Source organism: Microtus ochrogaster, unplaced genomic scaffold, assembly GCF_000317375.1.
Source record: "Microtus ochrogaster isolate Prairie Vole_2 unplaced genomic scaffold, MicOch1.0 UNK4, whole genome shotgun sequence".
In the NCBI taxonomy this organism is placed as follows: Eukaryota; Metazoa; Chordata; class Mammalia; order Rodentia; family Cricetidae; genus Microtus; species Microtus ochrogaster.
In genome coordinates, this window is record NW_004949102.1 from 10,629,061 (window position 1) to 10,641,632 (window position 12,572).

A 12,572-nucleotide genomic window follows, 5' to 3' on the forward strand; every position below is an offset into this window, starting at 1 on the left:
CATTTCTGTGTTTGTTGTTATAGTTACAATCAAGGAAGCAAAATTCAGTATTTAGCCTGCTCATTTAGTTACCTTTTACTACCGGGTCTTTATTAAAGTGCTTAAAATACTCCAGTTTCAGTTTAAACATCCTTAATCTGAAATCTGAAACCTAAAATGTTTTAAACTCCAAAATCTTTTGGGTACTAACCTGACGCCACAAGTGGAGAATCCCACCTCCAACCTTGTAAAGGGATTGCAGTCAGAACATAGCCTCCCTAAAACACTGCACAAAATTGCCTTCCCAAGAGCCAGCTCTTCATTACTATAATGAAGTACTTGAGGTAAGTTCCTAATGAGGAAAAGAGCTTCATTTACGAGTTCAAATATACCATGCCTGTGTCATCTCTGGTAAGGCCGTCCTCAGATCCATCAATCACAGCAGGTAGCAATGGTTGCAGTTTATATAGAAACAAGAGATCTGAGACAGAGAAAAATAAGAACAACCTAGAGATCAGGCTCTGGCTTTTGTAAGGACTGTGTTTATAAAACAGCAGTCTGTTGAGTGGGCAGTACCACCAGGCACCCAAGAACCTGCCCTTAGTCACTGGCTCTTAAAGAGCCCACCACTCCCAGTACTGCCATCTTGAGGACAAAGCCTTCTTACATAGGAGCCTTCAGAGAGACCCTCAGGCCATAAGCTACACCATAACAGATGTGTAGGAAACATGTTAATTGAGAATCAAGTCCCATTGCCAAGATATCTCACTATGTATGTGCATATAGTCCCCAACCCGAAATCACCTGAGGCCAAACATTTCTGATTCTAAATGTGTTAGAAAAGCAATGCCCAGCTTGCAAACCCACTTAGCCACAGTGCTCATGTAGTAATACGAACGGTGGGCTGGGCTGCGTCCCACCACCCAGCTAGCTTTACCCGAAATAATTACACGGAAACTGTACTCTTGTAAACACTGCTTGACCCATTAGTTTCAGCCTCTTACTGGCTAGCTCTTACATACTGATCTTACCCGTTTCTTTTTTTTTTTTTTTTTTGGTTTTTCGGAGCCTGTCCTGGAACTAGCTCTGTAGACCAGGCTGATCTAACCCATTTCTAATAATCTGTGTAGCCCACGAAGTGGCTTACCAAGGAAGATCTTAACCTGCATCTGTCTGGAGTGGGAGAACCATGGTGACTGACTGATTCAGCTTTTTTCTCCCAGCATTCTGTTCTGTTTTCTCCGCCTACCTAAGGGTTGGCCTATCAAATGGGCCTAGGCAGTTTCTTTATTAATAAGAAATCACTCCCACATCATGCTCATGTGGGGATCAAAGGACAAGTGGTAGAAGCCAGTTTTATCCTTCTATCATGTGGGTCCCAGGAATTCAACTCTGGTCACCAGGGTTGGCAGCAAGCACCTTTTTACCTACTGAGTCGTCTCATTGTCCCCACCAAAAAGTAATTTGGGGAGCTCCAGTCAATACTGTTAGATTCAGGCCAGCCCGTCATTTCAGGATCTTATTCTTTCTTATGTAATAACCTGTTAGGTATATACACTGTACTCTCCTTATTCATACACTCAGTGATAGACACTGTAATCACTTCTGTATTTTGCCTATTATGAATACTGCTGCAATAAAGAAGAAAGTGCAAGTACAACTTTGATGTAATTAATGATTTAATGTCCTTTAGGTATAGCGCTCAGAGTGGGGTGCTGGGTGATAGGAGAGTCCTGTGTGTTTTAAAAACTCCCGATATCTTCTGACTCCCATATGGCTGTACTAATTTCCATTGCCACCACCAATGCGTGAAAATTCCCTTCCTAAAGCACCACACTGAAAACACATGATTATCTGCCTCCTCAAGGAAGGAATCAACCAGAAGGGTGACCAACTTTTAAAAAGAATGCTTACCTATCCATTACCACCTTGGACAGACAAACAGGGAAAAATAAAGTAGGTAACAAAATGAAAAGCCCCTGAGTTAAATGCTAAAGTTTAGGTTTGGAGCCCTGGATTTCAGATCTAGAGAGAGCTTTTCCTCTGTAACTGTGAGTTCTGTCTAAACAAAGTGTGGACAGCCACAGTGCAGGCTCACTGCACTTCAACAGAAGACTTAGCTGGAGTGAGTCTGGGAATCGTATTCAGTTGTACAAAAGCCTGGCTGAATGTCGTTAGCTAGACAGACTATTGGCAGCTGGTACTCTTGCTTTCTGTGCTTTCAAATATCTGTATTACCTTGGCTTTGGAGGGCTTAGGTCTTAAGATCCTTTCGTTTGAGACCTGAAACAAATCACTCTTGTTCTACAGCTGGCTTCTGTGTACAATGTGAATTGTGATACCTGTTTCAGAAGGTTGAATACACAGATGTATCTACAAGTTAAATATTGCCAATATTACTACAATAAATACAGCTCCAAAACACAGCAGGAGCCCATAGCTGTTGACATTTAGCCATCTTTATGCACAGATTCTTATCCATAGATTCTGCCATCTGTGGTTTTAGCCAACAAAAGATCAGACATATTCAGGGAAAAAATATGTGCAGACTCTAATATTGTTCTCACAACACTATATTGTAACAGTTGTTTGCACTGTGTGCACATTGTGCTGCGTGCATAACCTAGACAGGATTTTAAAATGTGTGGAAGAGCCAGGCATGGTAGTGAACGCCTGTAATTCCAGCACTTGAGAGGCAGAGGCAGGAGGAACTACATGAATTCAAGGTGAACCTGGTCTGCATAGTGAGTTCCAGACCTTCCAGGGCTACATAGTGAGACTGTGTCTCAAAATATTAAAATGTACAGGAAGGCTGTATAATTTCTATGCAAATATGTTATTTATGTTATATATTATATAATTTTATTTGATATATAATTTTAATAATACAATGTTATTATATAACACATATAATATTATTTATGTTATATAGAGAATTTGACCTGGGGATACTGGCACTAATGCCCCCAGATGTCCAGAGTAACTAAGAGACATTTAGAAATGAATCTTGTACTCTGGATTTTACTAAGTTAAAAAAAGGCAGATGGTAAAAGTATACCCGGGGATTTAGGTCAGCCCCCAGCAGGGCCCTGCTGTCTGTCACCTGCACACACACCTGCTGTGAGAGGCTATAGGCACAGGAAAAATGTCTGTGGCTATAAGAGATGGCCTGAGGGAGGGCATTCTTCCCCCCGGTTTACCTACAGGAAACCCATAACCATTTGCAGTAAGCTCAGGACACGGGAGACATGAACTGAAGATGCCAGAGTGGGAAGTGGACAGGGGTGGACTGAAGTCTTCCTGAACCTTGTGTGTGAAACGTGCCAGGAGCGTTTAAAGGGCAGTCAGAAGGGTCCTAACCCTAACAGCGAAGGCTCAAGCAGTTTGTATGTGCACATATGCCTGACTGCATGCACTGAAATGTTGTGCGGCTCCACGGCAGAACTGTGTGCAAAGATAATCTTCCTTCACGTGCCCCTCTGGGTCAGTACAGCCCAGCATCAGAAAAGTCATTCATATGCCGTGTCTGCTCATGACACTGGGAAGTGCTACCAAAAGGCGCACAGCAAAGGGCAAGAGGAACTATCGGAAGGCACAGACTTGATCACAGAATTCCAGTCATCCCCAGGATGACGCCATACTCCTTTGGTCCTGAGAATAGGCTATTCAACCCACAGCTAGCAGCTGGCCTCTAAATGTTAAGGGGTTCTCATAAAGCGACCCCCTCTGTGAGTCGTGAGATAGGCCACATCTGCAGCACACGTGTGTTCATGAATGCAGCTCAGGCAGCCACATACAATCCCATCTGCTGGAAGCTACGGTACCCTGGAAGCTATGGCTGCGGTGTTAGTGCTTGATGGTAAAAACCATGCTTTTATTTTCCTGAAGTCTCATACGTACCCATCAATTATTTATTACTGTGGGGTTACATGATTGCATTTCAATATGTCAGTGTTTATCATGGAAGCTCATTTTAATTGCATGGTCTGGGGCATTTTCCCACTCTCTCTTCAGGGCATCGTGTAGCACCTTCCCACATCTGTGTCAGTCCTGCCGCCCATTTATTAGGCTTTGCTACTGGGTGAGGTAGCGTTCTGAAAGATAAATGAATTTCATTCTGTCTTTAAATATTTATGTTTCTTTATGATCTAATATATCATCGTGGTTATAGGGGAATTTTCCCCTAACTATAGAAAATATGCCATCAGTTACCTGTCAATTTTGTTTAATAACTCAGCTTTGCAATTCTGGTGCACTGTTCATCGGAGACTCTTAAGAACTCCTTTAGTCTCTTCGTTGCCTTCACAGTGTCACTCTGGGGTTTTTGAAGGTCGTGAGTGCACAGAGGATATTGAAGCATTAAGTACTTTAGTGGGGTGCTCTTCGTCACTCATCACACTCGAAGATCCAGGCCTAGAGATCTTCGTGTCTTTGTCTTGTTTTTTTCCCAGGGTGAAATGGCAGTCTCTGTAGAAAACCAGTCTCCCTGAAACAATCCATCAGACTTTTCAAAAGAAATTCAATTTTGTCTGGGCTGATGGACGTTAAAAGCGTTGCTTTTAAAGATAAATGATGAAAATATCAATATCATAATGCAAAGAACTCCAATTCTTTTGGCTTAATCTCAGCAAGAAGTATGATAAACCAGTTACTGCCTCAGTAACAGCCCCTGCTTCTAGGTCCTGGGCATCCTGGAGGTGGGAGTGGCTTTGACAGTTCCACTGCCGGGGTGTGAGGCTCCTGTACTCCACGCTCATGACCCCCAGATAGTTCCCAGTGAAGCACTCTGAAGTTTGGGAGCATCTAGGCTAGAAAGTCCAGGTTTCAAAGGGCCCTAAGGTCTTAGTCCATTTGGTAATTCAAAATTTGTACATGTCTTCTTCTTGAGCAATATTTCAAATGGATGTTTTCAGGAAGCGTCCTAAGCAGACAGCTTTATCTCACACCTGTGCACCTAAGGGAAACAGAACTATGTAGCATAGGTCCTTAACTCAGAGAATAAGGAAAGTGTCAGGGAGGAAGCTGCTGTGCCCCACAAAGCATGCGATGCTGTTGGACAGTATGAAACATCTTCTTACAGCATAATTTTTCTCTAAAATATTTTTTGGTTTATTCAGAAATGTATTGAGCAGCTAAGGATACAAAGGTATTAAAACATGGTCAGAGATGAGGCATAAGTACAAGTGTAGAAAGCAGTAGAGATCTCTGCATCACAAGAGTGAAAGAAAAATGCTTTAGGAAAACAAGAGATTGCGTCCAGCCTGCAAGGGGGAATGGGCAGCCAATCAGGAAAGGGCACAGAGCTGTCACTAGAGGACTGCAGTAGGATTGTTGATGGTCCTCAGTATGGACTAAGTTGCTTCCTCTTTCCCCATCTTTGGGCTTAATTTACCAGTAGTGCCCAGGATTATTCAATGTGCTTCTTCTCTGCTCGCATACATTTTTGCCTTAATGTCTTCTCCAGAACTACGTCCTGTAGTAATAGGAGTGGCAGGGCTGAGTCCCCAGCACCCCGGCTGCCTGCCCGGCTAGCTTATACCCGAAATAACAACACACAAACTGTATTCATTTAAACACTGCTTGGCTCTTTAGCTTTAGCCCTTTTCTCGGCTAACTCTCGCTCCTGGACTAACCCATTTCCAATCATGTGTGTCGCACCCCAAGGTGCGCTTACCAGGAAGATTCTAGCCTACATCCATCCTGGGTCGGAGCTTCATCGCGTGTGCCTCAGAGAGCAGAGCTCTCGCCTCTGCCCGCAAGAGTGGAGCATCGTATCTCTCTGAGGCCTCTGCCCCCGAGAGGAGAGCTGTCGAGTCTCTGACCTCACTTCCTCTTCCTCCCAGCATTCTGCTCTGTTTACTCCTCCCATCTATGTTTTAACCTATCAGGGCAAGCAGCTTCTTTATTTAATTAACCAATGACCTTCCTCCATCAACGTCCTTTTTGGTGTTTTAGCAGTTTTTGAGCCATTGATCTTGGTGTTTATGATTTTTAAGTCTTTTCCATTTTGGCTCGATTTATGTGCATTTTTGGCTGGGCTATCTTGTACAGATTTCCTCACTGGAACTTTTTCTTCAGCTTCCTAGTCATTTTCATCATCCTCGTCATCATCATCTTCTTCTTCTCTTTCTTCTTCCTCTCATCCTCATCATCTTCATCATCATCCTCATCATCCTCAAGTTTTACTTCTTTGTGTAGAACCTTGTTGCCACCTCCAGGAGCAGATCACTTTCTAGACAAACTCAAGACCTTTGTGTTCTCCTCATCTTCATTCTGACTGCATCTTCCTCTACAGCTACTAGGTGCTGTCCACTCGTGTGCACAGGCCCTGACCACACTTCAACCTTAAGACCACAGCTGGTGTCATCCCAGAGTTCCCAAGAGAAACTGCTGGCTGCACAGACATTTTCAAAGTTGCCAGTGTTTCTTTAATTGGACTGCCTTCACAGTTCATTGCTTCTCCCTCTACGATGTGTCATTCATCTTTTGCCCCAGCACCTGGACTAACCGTTCTGAGTGCTCATTCTCATCATTACCACCTTAAAATGGCGATCTTTGTCAGCTTTTAGTTCCCAGCTGCACAGGTAGTTCTGAGGCCTGAGAGGGCTCGTGTCCGTGTCCGTGTCCGTGTGCACCGAGTCTTCCATAAGGTGGAGGCGTGCACTTCGGTGGGAGAGAAGTCGGATGGAGAGTAGTGCCTGCCGCTCTTCAGAACAGACACGCAGGATGGAATCACGCCAGGGAAACTTACTAAATATTTTTAACTATAGCAATTATGTTGAGGACTATAATATAAAGCTCATGGACTTTATGCTAAACATGCAACCTCAAAAGGTTTCTGGTTATTGATATTGTTTTCCCAGAATCTTCCAAGTGACTTTATCCTCCTCTTCCAAAGAGATACTTCTGTCCACATCCGAGGATATGCTTGGCCAATGCTTTCTAAATACCTGGTTATGTGTCCATTACTTTTCTGTAGCGACCAAATACCGATAGAAGCATCCTAAAAGTGGAAGGGTGTATTTGTGCTTTCAGCTGAAGGAGTGCCGCCCGTCCTAGTGGACAAGGCATGGCTCTTCACTCTGGGGCAATGAGAGCTCACAACTGCCACATCTTCCTATCTCCACGGATCATGAAGCAGAGAGTGTTGGGAAGACACAGAGCTGGTCTGTAACTCCCATAGACCCACCGCTGATGTCCTGCATCCGCCAGCTAGTTCCTGCAGACAGACCTTCCACAGCCTGCTAAAACAATCCCAGCAGCTTGGGATACAATGTTCAGATACATGAACCTGTAGGAACACTTCACAGTCATGCAATAGCAGGTCTCGTGAGGCTGAAACGTGTCCTCATTTGAAACCACAACAGAACACTAATCTTCAGAGGACACAACAGGGCCAAACTGTGCTCCCAGGACGCTCATGAAGTTGCCCATCTGAAAAAACCAGGCTCATTCCACCCCTTCTAGGTACCATTCAAGGGCATCATTTCCCCTGTTCTAATGGAATAGCAATGGAAAAGAAAAGCTAGTAGACATCAAAACCCTTCATACCCAAGAATGGCTTCCTTTCCCCATAAAAATGGAGGTTTGGAGAGTTTTTTGTTTTGGTTTGCTTTGGTGTTTGGTTTTTCTTTCCCCAAGATATTCTTGATGCAGAAGAAACAAACTCAAGGCCCAGAGTGCAGGAACACGAGTTTCTGGGTCAGCAGGCCTGATGTGTGGTATTTCTTTACTGCCCACATCTCCTTGGCACACGCTGCTCGCTTCTAGCCCCTCCACCTTAGTAAAGCTTCATGGCAGGAAGGAGGTGACTCGCGTGCTTGGAAGCCTCTTCTGTCCCTTAATGTTACTGTGTTCCTATTGCTGTTTTAAGAGTTCATCTTCATGGAACACCACATTCTAAGTGCTTTATATGAAACCTGAAGAAGTAGGCAGCATGTCATCCCATTTCAGTGGGGAAGAAAGTTATCTTTGTTTCCCAGAGTCTCCAATAATAATTGAGTGAGTGAGTGCCTGAGAGGTTGAGTGGGGCAGAACTTGCCCTCCAGGTAATCAGTAGCTGTTGGTGAGCTAAGCAAACATATTAGCATACAATTACCAGCATGTGCAGTCCCCAGCCACCGCCCTGATGGAGGAAACACTCAACCAGGCTCTGTCTTGCTTCCCCAGGCAGTACTACGAGATGCTGTACAACACAGCAGATGAGCTCCTGAACCTGGTGGTGGACCAGGGCGTGAAGTACACAGAGCTGGAGTACATCCATGCCCTGACCCTGCTGCACCGCAGCCAGACCGGCGTCGGAGACCAGACCGTCCAGAACACCAGGCTGCAGAGGCTCAAGGAGATCATCTGTGAGCAGGCTGCCATCAAGCAAGCCACCAAGGATAAGAAAATAACCACCGTCTGATGGTGTCCCCCCGCTGCGGGTGTGGGTGGGGCTCGCTGTGTCTGCAGCCACAGGCTCTATCCACTCAGCATAGCGTGAGCTGACTTAGTTTCGTCTACACTGATGCTTAGCGGATGAAGGTGGATTACTTCCTCCTTAGTTTTGCTTTTCTATATGAACTCTAAGGAAGTTTGCAGTACAGAATGCTTTGCCTAGTGACTACTTTAGTGCTGTCTATTCCCAAGGGCTGAGGATGCAACCAGAAGGAGGGCATGCCAAGTTGCTGGACCCCGAGAAAGCAATGAAAGAAAGCTAGCTGCTACCTAAGTTTCCGGACCATCCTGAAACTGCTTAGTGAGGTCTATGGCATAAGCAGGGGGCTTTTTATTCTCTTATCTTTGTCAGTTTGTAGTTCAGTGAGGTGAGTGTGTGTACATTACTTTGTCTCCATTGCCAAAATCAAATAAGAGGCTTCTCAGCTGGCTTCCCTACCAAAAACAGATCTCCTCAAGGCTGGGGAGGAAGCAGCCCTTTCTCCCTGACCAGGGATGGACGGTACTCTAGAGCCTGTACACAGGGTGCTAGTTGGTTTTATAACCTTTTTGTTTTATTCCTTCTGCATTAAAGCCAAGAGTCAGGGCTGGAGGGATGGCTTAGCAATTAAGAGCACTGGCTGCCCTTCCAGAGGACCAGAGTTCAGTTCTCAGCCCCCGCCCACGGAGGCTCACAACCATCTGTAACTTCAGTTCCCCATGACCTGAAGCCCTTTCCTGACTCAGCAAGTACCATGTCTATGTGGTGCACAGACACGCGTGCAGGCCAGAATACTCAACACATAAAGTAGGGAAAAAATCAAGTCAAAACTTATGCTGAAAGTGGACGGGTGAAAGGTGATCCACCCTCCCCTGACCTGACCCTATAAATACATTAATAATAGCTGCAGAGCTTCCCACCTCTCACTTCACAGAGGGTAAATTTGAGGGGCATCCTGATGTTCCCGTGCACACCATGTTAGTAACTTGTCTTGTTGCTGTGACAAAAGTTCCCCAGGAAAGGAAGGTTTCTGGCTAACAGTAAGGGTAAGCCCGTCATAACCAGGAGGCCGTGGCAGCCAGAGCTCACAGTTGCTCACACTGCCTCTGCGTTCAGGAAACAGTAGCGGATGCTTGTGTTCGGGTGGCTTTCTCCTTTTGATGGAGCCCAGGACCCCAGAATGGTTCCCCCACATTCCGAGTGGGCCTGCTCACCTCAGTTAATCTGATTTAAGTTCATAGACAAGTCCTAGTTGGTTACTGTTGCTGTGATAAACCATGAGCCAAAACCAACACACACACACCAGCTACACAGACACACAAAAATAAAAGGTTTCAAAGAATTTGACAATGAAAAAGTAAAGCAATTATCATTACAATAAACATTGAAGCTACTTAAAAATTCAGAGAGGACTATAGCAATACAAGTATTTAATATTAAGCAATAGAGTTCAGGCCTGCTCAGCTGAAAGCAAGGAAGACAGGACATTTTTTCTGTGTCGCTACCAATGAAGACTTTGAAATTTTTGTTTGTTTGTTTGTTTGTTTGAGACAGAGTTTCTCTGTGTGGCTCTGACTGTCCTGAACTTGCCCTGTAGACCAGGTTGGCCTCGAACTCAGAGATCTGTCTGGGATGGAAGGTATATGCCACCACCCCCGGCTGCAAAGCCTCTTGTTGAATTGCCCTTTTCTAATATGGTGTCTGCAATGTTTGTGGCAGTATGGATCTTGCCACTGCCCCAAGTCCCCACATCATCCTGCTGCTCAAGGGTCACAAGTGCAAAGACAAGGAAGCCTCTGGAACATACATGGGAAGAAGAGACAGAAAGGTTGGTGCCATTCAAAGGCTCTTAGGCCCCGTGGGCGGGAATCTTCACACCTGCTTGTAACAGCTTTGGTCTGGATGGGAATAAGCAAAAATTAAAAACTGTTTTGAGAAGCTTAAATGTTGTTTGTTGTTTTTCTTATAATCTTTATTCAGCAAACATTTCCTGGAATCTGAACATATGGTGCGTGCTGCTACACTTGGGCCATGCCTTAGAATTGATTGCTATTGATGTGAAGAAACACCATGTCCAAGTCAGCTCTTAGAAAGGAAAACATTTAATTGGGTGGCTTACGGTTCTGAGGTTTGGTTCATTATCATCATGGAGGGACATGGCAGCATGCAGGCAGACATGGTGCTGGAGAGGCAGTTGAGGGTTCTGCATCTTGTACAGGCAACAGGAAATGAACTGAGTCACTGGGTGTGGATTGAACATATATGAGACCTCAAAGGTGGCCTCCACAGTGACCCACTTCCTTCAACAAGGTCACACTCCCTAATAGTGCCTTTCCCTTTGGGACCATTTTCTTTCAAACCACCACAGGCCAGAGACAGAGACAGAAGACACCCTTATCTAGCATTTAGGAACTGGACTTGAAACCCAACAAGTTCATACCCAAAACTGAGCTGGAAACCAGGTCGGCAGTAAGACAAGACGCCAGCAGGCAGCTGCAGAATAACTTTCCAGTACCTTCTGAGAGGAAGGAGGGCTCCACAACTGTGTGCTTTAGCATCCTGACGGGTAAGAAGTTGAATACACACAGGAGACAATCATGGAGAAGCACAGTGTCTCGAACAAGGTTCTCATAAGTCTACCCAAGAAGCAAGAGTGGCCAGAGTGGCAGAGAGCTATTGGATGGGACCACTTGTGTTTGGAAGCTTTGCTGTAGTGGTCATGGCCACTTAACTTAGAACTTTGCCTTCTCCTTTCCTCCTTGCCTATTCTGAAGGCTTGGGATGCTTGTTTTGTTTTGTTTTGTGGTTTTTTGAGACAGGGTTTCTCTGTGTAACAGCCATGGCTGTCCTGGAACTCACTTTGTAGATCAGGCTGGCCTCAAACTCAGATCCTCCTGACTCCGCCTCCTAAGTGCTGGGGTTAAAAGCGTGCACCACCACCACCTGACTGGGGATGGTTTTCCTGGGTGTGGAAAGGGACAGTGGAACCATGAGAGCCAGCAGTACCAGGCCCAGGAGCTGCTGCAGACAGTATTGTGAGAGTGGGTCCCCACCTTGCTACAACAGTGGCAGACCAGAAAGGCCAGTTTTATACAGAAACGGTCATAGGGGCCTTTGTCCAAGACTTTCAAGCACAAGTCTTTGGTAATTCGCTGATATTTATTCTGCAAATAGTCAAAACCAATGACACAGCCAGTAGCTGGTTAAGTGGATACAGTTGGATGGCATGGCCACCTCAGAAGCTGCCCCCTCTGGGGACACACTGAATGTTTCTACATGGTATGGCCCTACTTCAGGGATGTTCTGTGAGAAGGATTCTGTGTCCTTCACGGTCATTACTAGAATGTCCCAGAGTCAGTACAGAGAGCCCAGCCACACACATAGCCTCAAGAGTTTACATTGTACCATGACAGCCACTCCCTGAAAAGTACTGCTGCAGGAGAGAAAACTACTAATAAGCCTCAGCAGGAGGGCACTGAAGCAGAGCTCACCCTTTTCTCTGAAATGTGGGGCAGATGAGATGGGCCTAGGCTCGCCCACAGAGCTTCCCGTGATCCCCCTCCAGAGACTCAACCAAACGTGGAAGACTATCCCTTAGACAAATAACAAGTGCCGGCGAGAACGTGGGCGGAAGGAAACCTTTGTACACTGCTGGTGGGAATGACTGTCCAGTCACTGGGAGAGCACAGTGAAGACCCGAAACAGTAGGAACAGATCGGCAAGTCTGTCCGGGTCCCGTGCCCTGCACCTCCTCTCCACACCCAGAAGCTGAAGCATCCCACACTTTCTCAGGTGTAGCCCTCACTCCTCATCAAAGAACCTTCTTGTTGAAAGCAGACAGAGGCTACTAAATAGATTCACAACTGGTCAGAGCGCAGATAGTGTGACCGTGAGGGGCCCAGCCCCCGCTGGGTTAGCTGCACTTAACCCCTACTCTTAAGGGTTGGAGAACATCACGGAAGAGATAGCAGGAAAAGTGTAAGAGTTAGAGGACCAGGGTGGCTACTGCAAGGCAGGAGATGCTGCACCTATGGCTACTGCAAGGCGGGAGATGCTGCACCTATGGCTACTGCAAGGCGGGAGATGCTGCACCTATGGCTACTGAAAGGCAGGAGATGCTGCACCTATGGCTACTGCAAGGCAGGAGATGCTGCACCTATGGCTACTGCAAGGC

The 12,572-nt window shown here is 45.8% G+C and overlaps 1 protein-coding gene and 1 pseudogene across 1 annotated transcript in view; one reads left to right on the forward strand and one right to left on the reverse strand.

Moving 5' to 3' along the window:
* Exoc4 (exocyst complex component 4) overlaps nucleotides 1-9,081 on the forward strand; it is a 719,572-nt gene extending 710,491 nt beyond the window's left edge. The window contains exon 18 of the mRNA XM_005365800.2: nucleotides 8,149-9,081. Coding sequence (XP_005365857.1) covers nucleotides 8,149-8,386 — 238 coding nt within the window. The 3' untranslated portion in view covers nucleotides 8,387-9,081. The remainder of the gene's footprint in view (nucleotides 1-8,148) is intronic.
* On the reverse strand, nucleotides 5,391-6,626 carry LOC101999557 (annotated as a pseudogene).
* Nucleotides 9,082-12,572: the final 3,491 nt, after the last annotated feature.